This window comes from Poecilia mexicana, unplaced genomic scaffold (genome assembly GCF_051168715.1).
Source record: "Poecilia mexicana isolate PSO_F unplaced genomic scaffold, ASM5116871v1 scaffold_23, whole genome shotgun sequence".
Taxonomy (NCBI): domain Eukaryota; kingdom Metazoa; phylum Chordata; class Actinopteri; order Cyprinodontiformes; family Poeciliidae; genus Poecilia; species Poecilia mexicana.
This window is the reverse complement of record NW_028263392.1, coordinates 12,534,849-12,550,197: the sequence shown is the minus strand read 5'-3', so window position 1 is coordinate 12,550,197 and position 15,349 is coordinate 12,534,849. Positions and strand designations below refer to the sequence as shown.

Below are 15,349 nucleotides of genomic sequence, written 5' to 3'. Positions count from 1 at the left end.
TTGACAGTCATGGAAACGTTCCCATAACTGTGCAAAGGGAGGCATAGCAGTGCAATTAAACTGTCTCCCATTGTGATTTCAGTACATTGTTGCGCCTAATCCGCCCAGTAACAGATCACTGATGGACATAATACCACCTGACTGTGGCAGGGTAGGCGCCTAACATTTGGTGAACAGATAGTTTTACTCCAGAATTTACAATGACTTGTCAACATTGCAAGATGTGAACAGACGTTTATAGAACTTGCTAAAAGGAGGTCAAATTTGTTCTGGTTTCCCTCAAACTAAGATCTCTTTTACGACATATTCCACCTCGGCAGCTGCGTTTATTTTTTAACCCAGGCGAGGGAAGCTTTGATGATGATGGTCTATTCATGTTTGGGGCTGGCGTTGACTTCTTCCTTCCACTGAAAACGGATAGAGCTCACTTCTCTATTTTTTTTGAATGAGATTTTTGTGTGTGTGTGTGTGTGTGAAATGTATTTCATAACATGTATTACAGTATCTTGGCCAACAATTAGAACAAAACGTTTACAGCATTTGTTTCTGTCTTGTGACTTAAAATTAAACGAGAAGAACACATGAGAAATGTTACAAAATGGTGGGACACACCTAATAACTGGCCAATCACAGCAGCCCATTTTATTCAACATTTTAAATATTACGTGAAAGAGTCCTGTTTATACAGTGGACCTCCGTCTATCTGCAGTTCAAAATTTTGGATCCCAACTATACACAGCTTTTTCTTGATTCCAATTAATTTGTGGAAAATCCAGTTGTAACCAGAAGTTTACGTACGCCATGTAAAAACACAAACACATTTTTTTCTCAAAGTCTGAAGTTGAATTGGACGAACAAAATAATTTCTATTTGCTAGATGCCAGAACATTTAGCAAATAGATTTTTTAGAGGTTTTGGTTTTACTCGTTTGTGAAACCACTGAGTGCTGAAGTTGCTGCTGTAACTCTTTTGAGTTAAAATATTTTCCCCATTGTTCTTCGTGTCATGATTTTACAGTGTTATGTTTGTTTGATGCTCTGTTTTGTTAAAGTTGATTTTTATTGTACTGCGCTTTGTGAAAAGTGCTTTATAAATAAACCTACCTACTTCAAAGTAGCTCACATTCAAGCGGATTAGATTTTCGTTAGAACTTTGTCTAGGCCATTTAGATTTGCTTTAATCTAAATTATCCTATGTTATCTCAGGCTGTATGTTTAGTCAAAAAATATAAAAATAAATACAAAACTCATTGACAAAACAAACTCCCCCATCATATCCTGAATATCCTGTTACCTATGCTTCTATGTAGCAATGTGCTGGCAGTTATTTTAGGAGTAACAACATCATTAAGCATAATTGTCCCTCTGTTTTTTCCCAGGTGTCAAATATCAGTCTGTTGCTCCGCCCACTTTTCCCAAATATGGCCGTTTCCTCTTCCTAAAAGAACAATAGGGCATGCAGAACTCTATTGCCAAAATATCAGGTTAAAAACCAGTTTGTAACGACACTGTGGCTACAAGGATATTTGTAGACATTCAAGGTATGCAGAAAAAGTAAATATCCCAAAGCAAACACGATAATTTTAAATGAAACTTGTTGGCTTTGAATGGATTTCTCTGACATGTATGATTATTAAATTACATACAGAAACCCTTCATCTACCTGCTTTGCACTGTTGCAGGAGGTCAAGAGGCCTGGGAAAGTATTTATTAAATCTGTAGATCAGGATGTTTTGCTTTTTATTGCACTGTCAGTTTCAAAAAAAACATTTCTTAAAAGTCAAATGTGAAGTATTTTAGTCCAAGTTATGTCCCAAGTGTGTGAACAGAAGTTGGCTTATTAGTCAACATCACGTCTTTGAAGGGGAAGTCCAGGTTGAGGCCCAATTCACATCAGCATAGTTACACCATCAGAAATGGAAAGATGCATCTATGTTCAAAGAATAAATGTCATTTACAGGACTGAGTGAAATGGCTTCAAAATAAAATCTCTGTTTTCAAACCAGATCTGATTTTAAAAGGGTTTCTTTCTCTTGCTTTCTTTTATAAAAAAGGAAAGTACACAAATAAAATGTCTTTAAAAAGTGGCTTTTGTTTAAATCATCCCTTCCGTGAGTTGAACAAAAGAGTATAAGGGCCAGGCTCCTAAACATGTTTTTGATAATATTAATAAGACCACAATTTTACCAGAAGAACATCTTAAAATTAAGTTTTAATGAGGAAAAAGCTCCGATGTGGCCAGCTCAGTCGGTGAAATTTTCTTCGAAATAAATAGTTGTTTGCACAATCGTTCCAAAATTCTGCTAATGATTTGATGTTGATCTGTTAAAAGATAAATTATTTCTTTATTTGTTGTAAAGAGTAGCTTTACAACATGCTGAACATTGTTTTTTATTTTTCACGTCTCATAACATTACCACCATTTATTCTCGTAATTAAAAAGCATTCGCAGCCTGACACTAATAATCTGTTGTAGGGTTGACCTGAACTCAAAGTCCAAATAAATAGAAGCTGTAAATAAAAACACTCTTGTCAGACAAGATGGCGGCTTTGGGCCATTCACTCTGAACTAAAGTTTTACTGAACGATAAATTCTCCCAGCCGTTATTGTGATAAACAATAATATTATTGTTTTGAGGCCATTATCAAGACTCAAAACTTGAAAATGGTGAAGTTTTGAGACTTGAAAACTTGACCAAATGTTAAATGTTTGATTGCATTTAACATTGGAATTGGGAGACATTTTAAATATCCAAAATAAATAAACAAAACAACTGAAACGACAAATAAAATGGACACTAAAGGATTTGTAAACAGAATTGCCCTCAAAAATGAAAACCATCAAGTTTGATTTCATTTAATATTTTCACTCAACATGTTATAACTTTTTAGCAGAACCTAACTATAAACGTTTAAGAGGCATGTAAGGGCCTGCAGACTTGCAATGCTAGATTTTCACGTGTGAAAACATTTGCAATCATAATAATGTCTCAGCTTTTTCACTTCCTGTCCCAGGTCTTCTGAGGACAAAGAGCTCAGTTTTGAATGTTTAGTTGTCATTCCGCTCAAATTTGCCTGTTTTACTTAAAGCTGTATCAATGGTGTACGCTATCATGTCACATATTTTTCAGCTTTTGTTTCTACTGATGCACATTTTGCAGCACATCCTCTCTTCCCCCTCAGCTGGAAAGCTAGCTATCGAAGCAGAAACTGCGCCTCAGGGAGGAAATGATTATAGCATAAGAGAATGTGCTATCATTTTCCCTTTCTTGTGTATTCTCCCTTCAACCAGCTGAATGTCATGTATCTGTGCTGCTTATCTGTTCGACGTGAAACCACCACATGTCACAACTTGGACAAGAATGGCTCGACTCTTCTGTTGTACTTCAAATATGGACATTTCCATGTGTCGTGTCAAGATGATTAGTCCAGACGTGGTGGTGAAAGATCAAATGTCATGAAGGCTGCTGTGTGGCTGCACAGTGGAGGAGACTGTATCATGTTCCCCATCCATCAAACGCTGCTCTCTGGAGGAAGCAGACCCAGCTGTTGTCGGCCATTGATACCCTTTTGTTGTTCCTCTCTGTTGAACCGCAATAGACCCAGGCATCAGCTGTTGCAGCCTTGTTAGTTCACTTTTATGCTCTGTGTACATGCCAAAAAAAAAAAGAAAAAACGATTGCCTCATGTTTTTTTTACACAGAAAGCTACATTAGCTGACATGCAATCTATAACCGCCATCTTTAAAAGACAGTAGTCTCTTTTTCAGTTTAGAGGTTTTTACATGTTAGTGGATTATTAACATGATCTTATCATTGCCACGTTCTGAAATCCGCAAAGCATTACAGTACACGGTCATAATTTATTAAACACAAACGATCGAAAATGAAAGGGCTGCTTGTGGAAAAGCTAAGTGTAATTCATTAACTTCTATAACTTTTTGCAACTCTTTCACTTTCTTGAAGCGTTTGGACCGACTCCTGTGCAGAAAGCATCCAGCGGCCCACCGTGTTCTTGAGCTAAAAAATTATCGCTTACACAAAATTTGAAAACTATGTGTTAACAATACTTCATCATCAACTATAAAGTCTTTAAAAAGACTAACATAATAAAATTACAAAATTTATGTTTCTGTTTTAATTCCAATTAAAGTCTCCAAGATTTTTTTTTTTTTTACCTTGTGTCGATGACTTGCTACTTTATTTGCTGAAGCGTGTAGACCAGTAAAGTCAGAAAGTGGTTACTTCCTGTAAATTAAAAAATAGACACCTGACCTCAGTCTCCCAATGTGTTCACATACTGACCATACTATGTTGCCATTGTGCTTCCAATTGTTTCACCAGAGACTCTTTAGCCTGTCTTCTCTATCACTGTTACTTAAACTTTTAAGCCTGGTGGGGGGCAAGCAAAGCCGAGTGGCCCGCCAGGCTTATAATGGAGGAAAACCTGGCAGTTGGGTTTCCTCCATTTTGTTTCATGTCATGGTTGACTTGATGACTGCAAGGAGTTGCAAAACAATCCCCAGTCATCACCACTTCACCACCTTGCTTAACTGTTGTGTTGGGTTTGGCCTTCTTTTGTCATCTCTTTGGTTGTCAGCACCAGCTGAAAATGTAGCAGTTGTTGAAACTTTGGTGCCTGGTTGAATGGAGTCTACCAGACTATCAGGTGTAATGGCTATAAACCTAAGAGTTGTTATCTGGAGTTTGTGCTGTTCTCCAAACATGGCATTGTGCATTGTGACCAAACACCAGTTCTCCGTCCACATAAAATAATGTCAAATAAGTCTTATGGTTCATCTGGATGCAATTTGAAACTTAAGATCCATGTTGTTTTTTCTTTTAAAGGGAAGAGGCTTTTCAAACCAGCCATACTGTCCAGTCTATATCTAATTCTGTTTCTATGAGTTTTAGCACTTGGCATGCTTGCTGAGGCGTGTACAGTCTGAAATGTAGCTCTTTGAGTCTACATAGTCTGACCTTGGGGTAAATGTGCTGGGACATATTCCTAACTGCTTTAAATGTTTTCCACTTTTGATTGATCGTTCTTACTGTAGAATGATGGAATTCAAATAGTTTGGAAAAGCCCTTGTGACCCTTCCCAGAAAAATGGCTGCTCTCAGGACATTGTTTTGTCTCTTCTTATTGACGTTGTGCTAACAGACTCGAGGATGTGTGTGTGAACAGACTGTTGGTCCAGTTTTTTTAGACCCTGGTTTGATTCTCTAGGGCAGATTCTGCTATATTTAAATTTAAATCAATATTTTGCATGTTTTCCATTTTGGTATCAATTGTTTCTAAAAACAACTGTCAAGATCCGTGTTTTTGTGTGTTTATTTTTGAGTTTTTCCTGTGTAGTCCTGTTCCTGTGAGTCTCGGTCCTGTCCTCCCCGTTGATTGCTCCCCATGTGTGTCTCATTTCCCCTGATTACCCGTGTGTATTTAATCCCACCTGTGTCTGTGTTCGTTGTCGGATCCTTGTCGTTGTCTATGTCTAATGTAGTCGGCACTCTCCAGTGGAACTGGCAAGTCCTGGTTTGTGCTGGCTCCCGTTTAGTCTGTTTTCCAGTAGAACTGTTTAAGTCCTGGTTTGCGACGCTCTTGTTTGATCCTGTCAGTTGTTACCGGTATTAGCTGTGTGCTTGTTTGCCGTGCTGCCTGTCCTGGACTGTGAGCGTATTATTATTAAATTCTTCATTTTCACAATTTACCTGGGTCTCAGCGTCTCTCCTCACCACCAACAACCCCACCATCCTGACAACAACCTTACAAAAAAACACCCAGCTGTTTTTTGTTTTTTTTTGCAATCAGTTAATTACTTTTTTGTGCCTTCTGATTGTAACAAATCAACGCATACTGCCCGTTACCTAGCAACCTAAGCTGGGCTCCAGCTGGTTTTACTGTTGCATGTTCTGTACAATGGCTGCTGGAAAAGGCAAGTGTTTTGTTGTTGAAACCATTTATCATCCAGAAACCACTTGCTACATTCTTGCTGGTTGTGCAGGAGGCTCTACTTCTGCTTTTCAAAGATGTACAGTTGTGTAATTGTGCATCTGTTTGCAGCCATTTTCATGTGCGAGTGTAAACGTTGAGTTATAGCAGCTTACCTGGGTTTAAAGTATCAGAAGGCTCTGTTATTTTAACAGGCAGAACTGAGCAAACTAAAATCTAATTTATAACATTGATTTTGAGCACAAAATGTATCGAACATGTTTTGCATCGCTCACAAACCGATCCAAACATGTTCAAGGAAGTACATCTAGCTCACCTTTAAGACGTTGGATGCTTGATGACTTATAACATATACATGAGCACTAAACTGAAGCTAGAAAAGATCTGCAAACATGCACAGCCCCCTCCACTGCAAATATATGTGCAACTGTAAATGAAAAGAACAGACACACCTTGAAAGACCTGGCAGCTTATCTAAAAGACGGCTACATGTGTAAGACCTCGCCTCCCACGCTGCACATTTTACACATTCTTCATGAACGTTTTTTTTTTTTGTTTGTTTCTTTGGTTTTGTTTTTTAGAACCATGCTGGGAAAATGAATCCAGAGCTGCATTGTGTCTTTCTGGCAGCATTTTTTGTTCAGCTTTTGATGCTGTTCCATAAGACATTTTCATCTTATGCAATTCATTCTTTGCCAAGTAATCAGTTTTTCTGCAGTCTGATTGGAAGTCATGTCTCTCTCTCTGAGTATTTATGTCTTCATAGGCTAACCATAAAGATAGCCTCTGTGCTTTCATTTCCTCACTGACAGTGGGAATCATTACCAAGGGCTTGAGCTCTGGCCAAGACTCCAAACATGACATATTCCCTGCTATTTCCTGTTACTGGGGATCACATGAGGTTTTAAAACAAATCCAATATAAGTTGTTTGGAGATCAGCCAATTTCAGAATAAAATAAGTTCAACAGTGACAATAATGGAGGTAGGGCTGATCAATAAATCAATAATATATTATGATAAATGTATGATCAGTATCGATGGGTAATCCATCTGATAGAATATGCAATAATTTCACTTCAATTTATTCTTCAACCTCTCATGGCTAGCTAAGCAAAGTTGGTAGCATCAACTCACTCTCTCACTAGAAACCTAGAAACTCGCTCACTCTCTGGTTACCTAGCAACAACCTGTTGAGTAACTTTGAGGAGTGAAAGGAGGAAATGAGAAAAACATCTTGAGAGAAAAATCTGGATAAAAACAAGAGTGGTCATATCACTAGTGTGTTTTAGACATTTAAAACAAAAAACCGAACCATTGATTGTTGCCATCGGCTGAAATGAAGCGCTTATATTGTGAAATTTTTTGTCAGCCATTTAGTTTAGCCCTAAATGGAAGTGTAGCAAAAGATGGTAGTATATTAAAACATTTTTAATAACTGATATAGAGCAATTAATCAACGGTTTCTCAGAAATGTTAAATTCTGCACAGCGTTAGCCTTAATATCTTAAGGGTATCATATCAGTTGATATCCATAACTATTGATTAGCTTTTTGTTTTAAATATCTGAAATACTACCAAACTGGTGGTGTAACCTTTCCTGTTTTGTCTAGTTTTCCCTCCATGCTGTTGTTTATTTTTAAGCAGTTATGAAGCAAAGTGGCAAAACCTTAAACCGCTGCTGCACAAGTTACTCAACAGTCTGTTGCTAGGTAACCAAAGAGTGAGTGAGTTGCTAGGTAACCAAAGAGTGAGTGAGTTAGTTGATTCCACTAACTTTGCTTACCTGACCATAAGAGGTTGAGCAGCTAAAGCCTATCCTCTGCCTACATCTCCCAGAATCCTTTGTGCTTCTAGATCAAAGTTCAGGGAATTTTATACACATTGAATATTCTATCAGACATATTATCTGTTTATTATCATTGATTTATTGTCCAGCCCTACTCCTATGCAGTTTATGTCATCAAGTTGTTTTTCATCAACTGAAATTAATAATTCCATCATTCGTTGACATAAATAAAAAATTGACCTCAATTTTTGGTTTCAGGTTAAATCTCTGGCATTTTAGCAGACGTTTGTACACTGCTACATGAGCATTTTTATTGGCAAAAACAATTTTTAGGTCAGTGTTGCAGTTGCAAAGTGATACAAGTTGAGCGGCGCTCCCTCGGGACGAGGCCTCGGTCCTGGGAAGCGGTGGCCTAGGATCAAGCAGAGCACTGCAGCATCAGGTCGCAGCAGCACTGGGAAACTCCTTCTTTCCCAGCGTGGTCTGTCGGCTGACATTTGAACAGCCCTAGGATTAACTCTGTTCCTCCCAGACTTTCGGTGGGAAGCACTAAAGAGTTTCTCTTCAGGAAAGGATTTTATTCGGGGCGGTAACTATTATTAACGAGTGTGATCGGCTGCTAAACAGGGCAGTCCTTGTGGGAATGTTTAGTTGAATCGAATATCCTGTTTCCAGGGGTGTGAAATTATTTTGTTTTTCTAGTTATAGCATGTTGTATCATGATCAGTCTGATCCTCCTCTTGTAGCTTGGGGGGTAACAAAGCCCTGGTATCTGGTTCTGTAAGCTTGTTATTTGATTTGGACTAAACTTTAGATTTTGGTTTCAACAAGCTTTGTCTAGGGTGGAAGTTTTTTTTTTTTTACTTGCTTTCAGTGTCTAAATTAACGTTCAGCTGGCAAAACTGGATTTTGAACCTTTGACTTGTAAAGGACTGCACTCAAAGCAATGTTTAGAAAGAGAGAGATATAAGAAAGCACCTTAAATAACTCACTGTACATTGATAAATTGAGTAAGAAGTCTGAAGTTACTATTTGTCATGTTGAGGGAAATGCAAATTCCTTTGTTAGTTTGAGTTACTCAGTGCTCAAACTCAGTGTATGGGTAACATAATCTGCCTCCATACACCTGTAAATATCACAAATACAGCCTAGTTTATAAACATATAATCTCCTATTTTTTTTTTTTTAAATGTTTATTATTTGTTCACCCAATGCTAGAGCATCTATTAGCATGTGCTAAAACTTGTATTTGGGTTTAAATATTCTTAAAAAAAACATTTTGTCTATGAAAATTAAAACATTCTAACAGTTAACCCTGTAAGTCCTAAACATCCAGACGATTTAGACAATTTTGCGCAATCTGAAAAATTCAAACTGTTTCTGAAAGGGGAGACGTTGCGCTTTCCATCCAATATCAGGTTATTACGGTAATTTCACTCCCTGCGTAACAGGCAGGGAGTAATCTGAGGGGCGCTCTTTTAATAGATGGTAAAAATAGCTGATAGGTATTGAAAGCTCCAGTTGTTATGGATAAATGGGAAATGTATGTTTACTCAGGACATTTAAAGAACTTTGTGCAATTAAAATAAGCAAAAATATCCAGGCAGAGAGTTTAAATTTGGGATATAAAGGGTTAATATTACATTTAATGCTTTTCAGCATTTTCTAAAGCTAACCTTTGAGATAGACTGATGTGGTGGGAAAAAGTGTTTCCATGGCAGTTTCACGAAATACGCTAATTTCGATTTAGTCGAAAAACCACCTCATCCTCTCCCCAAAACAAATTTATTTTTGTAATTATATATTGCGCAATTATATAGCCACTGGCAAAAATACTACATCTCAGTATTTTTGTCTGAGTTTTTGATAGAACGTGCGGGTTTGGGTAATAGTCCACCATTAGAGTCAGATGAGACAGATCCAGTGGTATGTGAACTTTGCTTCCACTGTTTGAGATGGGAACACCCAATGTGGACCATTGCTGATGGTCTCCATGATGGCGTGCATGCCGGCGTACTGATGGACTCCTATGCGCCACTGGACCCTTTTGTTGGCGCTCTGTGGGACCCCCCACCCAGTGCATGATCAAAGCCTCGCCGGACGTCAGGGGACTGCTGGAGAACGCCGCTGTCACCCACCCTTGACTACGCCATCACCATGCTAACTCATATCATGGCATTTCCTGCAGATAGGCCTGGTATGCCCCTGTTTGTCTTCATTCTTTTATTCTAGGGCTCTCTTGGAATGTCGAATTACACAACATGCAAGAGGGAAATATTGGATTTCGCCATCGCCAAAGTGTTTATTTGTTGGGTTTACATTGCTACCAGTAGCGGTCAGCTGAATGCAGGCCTGAGATCCGCCTGACAATTGCCCTGTGGTTTAAGTGGTGGTGCTCATTTAAATCATACAATGCTATGAAGCTTTTAGGTTCTGCAATTCACTCACTTTTCTCTTTGTAGTCTGTTGAAAATTGAATAAGCTGTTGTCATTTTCTATCCAAATGTTTTGAGGAATTTCTTCTGAATTCAATTAGGCAATCAGACCAAAGAGGTGAGGCACGCTAAGTCAGCCTTACAGAGGCCTCTTTATGCCACTGTCATAGTCAAAAGGGGCCCAAGGTTAGCATGCATCACACATAGGAAAACACCAGGCAAGCCCCCAGACAGTCCAGACCAGATCTGAAACCCTCCCTGCTACTCGTTTATAAGGCCTCACTAGCACCGCTTTCAAAGGGCTTTCCTTAACTTTTCGAGGCCCCTCATTTCCTCCCGTTTCTCAGGAGGGAAATGTAAGTGTGTAGGAGTGAAAATGTTGCAGAGCTGAGGGGGGAAATGAATGGACGAAGAAAGTGATGTTATTTGTGGAGCTGGGAGGCCCATATGCTTAAAATAAACCTACACAAAATGACTTACTGGAAACTTCTCGGTCGTCTGTTGCTGATTAATACCTCGTTTTTCTGCAGGCCTTACAGATTGTTTGAGAGCAAGACAGAAAGAGAAAGAGAGGCCTCACTTTTGTTCGACCAAGGTCATTGTGTGGCCAGCTGCAAGGCTCTCTGTCCACCGCTGGGATCCGTCTTCCTATTGGACATCCTGTCTCTGATGAATTGTCACTCTTCTCATTGAGGATCACAAAGAGGAAGCTGGTCCGTGCCAGGACACGCCCACTTTACCTCACCAGCCAATCGTAGCTCTCCAGTTGTCCAGCATCCTTTGCACTCAGAGACACAGCTGCCACTGGAGCTCCTCTGCCGGATTTTTTTTTTTGTTTGTGTCCTTCCCTCCATAATCTCTGACTACACACACTTGTTCGCTTGTGACAGGCAGCCACTGCCTTTTGGCCTTGGTCCACTTCAGTCCCCCCCGCCCGGGTCTTCAGCACCGCCCTGAGACATGTGTGTTGTGTAGCAAATGAGGAGGAAAGCTGGGGGAACTTCAGAGTCAACTGTTGGAACAGGACAAGTGCCCCCCCTCAGCAGAGTTATATAACAAAAAGCAAGCTGTATGCTCACATCAAGAATGCCGCTCTGTCTTTTTTGGAAACACAAGTCTGTGTTTTCCATGCATGCTCAGGCGTCCAGAGAAACTGGAAAAGTATCATCTTATCCAGGTATCAGAGTTATTTTATAGTTCAGTGTGAATTGGAGTGTATTCATGCTGCTACTTGTCACTTATGAGTTAACCTAGGCTTCGTGCAGAGTGTCCCTTCTGTGCTCCTCACTGAAATATGTGTCCTTTGAGAACTTTGGGTTGAATTTTTGCATCTAGCTGAAACATAAGATATATAACCTGTTTTTTTCCACATTGTATAACAATAAGTGGGACTAAACATTTAGAAATTTCTATTTTCTAAATGCCAGGTTAAGAACTCAGACATTTTCTTACTTTCAACAGCTCAAAATGTACATTATTCCTTAATATTAGCTGAAGTTTTAAAATGTAACTTGACTCAAACAAACAGTTTGGGTTTCCTCAGAGTTCTCTCAGTAGTTTGCTGGAGTTTTGACCCATTCCTCTCAAGGCAACTGCTAAGTGCCCCCACACCACCAGGGGGCCCCCAAGAGCTCCAAGCTAGTGTCATTAAAAAAAAAAAATATATATATATATATATATATATATATATTGAAAATAACATGGATTAATACAAACCAAACACTGTTACATGTGAAAAATTATTTATAATAGATTAAAGGGGCAGTATTATATATTTCTAGTGCCACTTTATAGCACAATCAAGTAGTTGTTATAAAAATGCTACATATATCAAATATGACTTAAAAGACATTTTACTTTGTAATTTAACGCCTTGAAATTGAGCCTCTGTCTCTTTAAGAAATCCCTCCTTTTTCTGAAACTCCCTTCAGGAAGTTATCACAACATCACTCCTCTATTAACTCTTTAACAACGTTTTTACCAGCGTTGCACTGAGAAGCAGCACCAGGTGTTTGCTAATTGCTTCTGGCTAGTCTGAAGGAGCTGAGGAGGGAAAGGAGCTGCATCTCGAAGAACTATTTGTGCCCAAACCTCAACTTTCTTGCTTATAACTTGAGATGCTTCTTCATTAGTTTCACATAATGTTCTTTCCTCTTGATTCCATCTCTTTTTCAAAGATCAGCAGATCCGTGGAACATGATGCTGCCACCACCATGCTTCATAGTAGGGATGGTGTTTTCATGCTTTGCTTTCCTCGTTTTCCTCCAGAGGTAACAAAGATCATTACAGCCAAATGTTTCAATGCTTTGGCATTAAACGTGGAACATTGTGTAGCAACAATTCAACGTTTTATCCTATTGCAGGTCAAAGTTTCCTGGAGTCGTCAGAGCAGACAAAGGAACAGCGAGAAGATACATTTTCAATCACACATTCATCCGCTCAAGGTAAATACTATCAGTCACCATTTAACTTATGTTTGCACTGACCTGTCACAATGAAAGATTATGGTGGATCACAAATCATCCTGGTAATTTTTGGGATCAACGATAACATTGTTTTGAGACCATTTTCTAGTAAAGTATTGATAATGGCATAATAATGCAAGTTCCTTCTCTCTTTGAGAGAAAGAATATCTGACACTACATATTTTAAATATCCAAAATAAAATACAACAAACAAAAAATAAATAAATAAAAACGACACACAACCAAAATCATAAATAAAATAGATTAGGAAGTCTCTGTAGACAGAATTGCCTTTCAAAAAATATTACTCATCAGAATGGAAATTATTGAGCTCAGTGTAAGTTATCATGCGATTAATTAATTGCTTATTGCGATAGGCTTACATATAGATATTGGGAAAAGAATGGGAATAAAACAAATCTTTGCAAATTGATTGAAAGCATCAGAAAGTTAATTGCAAGTAGGGGTGAGCATTAATAACATTGTTTATCATTATTAATATGAATTTTAATTTATTTTTGTCATGATGAATTCCAAATTATGATTTTAAAACCGTTAAAAACTGTCTGTATTGTCGAGATTATTAGTTTTACTATTTTCATCACTGTTCAATAAATTATAAAATATTTACACCAGTCACTTCTTTATGTGACTGGTGTCAGTATTTGTGTTTGTGGAATACAATTGCACCATAGAGTTACATGACAAAGAGGTAATACATAGTTCTTATCATAGAATATTGTGATAAAACTCTAACTCCATATTGCTCACTTCTAATTGCAATAAATATTTTTCTCACAATCCACACTGAGACATAAGGGTCTTTGACTGGTAATTTTAAGACACAAACATCAAAGAATGTTTTTTTGTTTTGTTTTGCTAAGAAATGTTTTTACTTTAAAGGGACAGTATTATGTAAAATTAACTTTTTTTGAGCTTTGCATCATGTTGTAATGTTTTTCCGTCATTAAACGCATAGCAGGTGTTGCTGTAATTCTTAATTCATGCCTGTTTGAGAAATCCTTTAATCTCCATGGCAATCATTTAGCTGGGCAAAACACCTGGGTGGACCTAGCTCCGCCTTCGAGACGCAGCTCCTCCTCTTCAGCTCCTTCAGACTAGCCAGCAGAAATTAGCAAACAGCTGGTGAAACCACACATCTGCAGAGCTACTTCTCAGTGAAAACGCTGGTGAAAACGTTGTTAATAGAGGAGCCATGTTGTGATGACTTCCTGAAGGCGGAGTTTCAGAAAGAGCAAGAGTTTCAAGTCAAACTTCTTTTAAGTCATATTTGATATATGCAGCATTTTTGTAACAACTGAAGGTAACATAGTTTTTTAATTGTGGTATAAAAGTGGACTATGTTCTTGGAAAATGCATAATACTGCCTCTTTAAGGTTCTATAAAAAAAAAGAAAAGTGTTTTTTCATAGTTTCCAGAGCTGCGGTACGGTCCTGCCATAAATAGATTTAAGGAAATCCCAACAAGAAGTACGATTTCCTTGACAGGAACAACATCAGAACAAAGCACCCATCAGGCATTGTCAGCCTGTTTCTTTGTTGCGTTTAAAGAGCTTAACTTGTTGACGACGTAAAGAATCAGAACATTTTTGATGCAGTTCATGGAAGGAGATGTTGGGGCCATAAACCAAGTGGTGAGCATTTCACAGTCTCTCGTTCCAGCACCTTATAGACCCTCCTTTGTTTTAAATTCACGCTCATTATCTCCGCTCTTCGTCTGCCGTCTCTCCTGACTTCATGGTGGAGAATGGGGTAATGTTCTCCAGGGTTCTGGTCGCATTGGGGGATGCGATCCACCGGACGTCAGACTCGTGTGCAGACGTAAAACAGGAGGGGGGTAAATTCTGCAGTGACCGAGGAAAAGAAACCCTTTTTGTGCTCGGGGCCTGAACCAGGCCCGGATGTTGCTATCTATCTCTTCATTGTCTCCTCAAATGTTGGCATTTGCGTTTGAATGATGGCTTTCAGTTTAGCCAAAACATTCCAAAGACGCAGCGGGGGAAACACCCTCCTCTTCCTGCGCTCACTCCGTTTGTTTTCTAATCTTGCCTTCGCAGTTGAGCGCAAATTAGCTGCTTGTACCGCAGATTCCAATCACATCTGACGGATGGATTCATGGTGGGTGTTACTCTGAGGATTTATGCATCCAGAAAAATATAATTAAGAACCAAAGCAGTTGTTGGGAGCAGCTTCAACACGCCTTGCTGGAATCTCCTGGAAAGCCGCTCCGCGGTGATAACAGACCTTTGATGTGTGATAAAAACCTGCCCATGCCGCTGATAGCATGACCAGAATAGCATATGAAAGAGCAAGAACACGCAAGTCAACATTTGAGTTGCCTTCTTTTTTGGTTCACGAGTGTTTGGCCCACTTCCACGGTGTTGCAAGCTCCCAGAATGCGAGCATGTGACAGAAAAAAAAAAGCAGCTTTATCTCCGTCTGAGCAACACCAGCTATCGTTTAGCTCTGGGAGGAGCGCTCACCACTGTTCACACCACTGCATTCCAGCCATAGCATCCTCTTCTCTGCTGTCAGTAAACCCAAACAGCCAGCTTGACTCGGCGCACATGGGTAACCTGTAATCAAGCTCTGGAACTGGCATGCCAAAGTAAATCCTGTGTTTATATCCAACAGCGGCCTCCCTCGTGGAGCAACTTCCTTGATCTTACACAGGAAATGCATTACATGATTT

The 15,349-nt window shown here is 39.0% G+C and overlaps 1 protein-coding gene across 2 annotated transcripts in view; it reads left to right on the top strand.

Annotated features, from left to right (window-relative positions):
- Positions 1 to 15,349, top strand: part of LOC106926112 (G1/S-specific cyclin-D2) — a 60,742-nt gene that overhangs the window by 22,790 nt on the left and 22,603 nt on the right. The window contains exons 3-4 of one of the 2 annotated variants that reach the window (XM_015000784.2): positions 12,350 to 12,442; positions 12,536 to 12,616. In XM_015000784.2, the coding sequence (XP_014856270.1) occupies positions 12,350 to 12,442; positions 12,536 to 12,616 (174 nt within the window). Of the gene's footprint in view, positions 1 to 12,349; positions 12,617 to 15,349 lie in introns of both variants that reach the window. The other variant, XM_088003576.1, reaches the window with a different exon arrangement.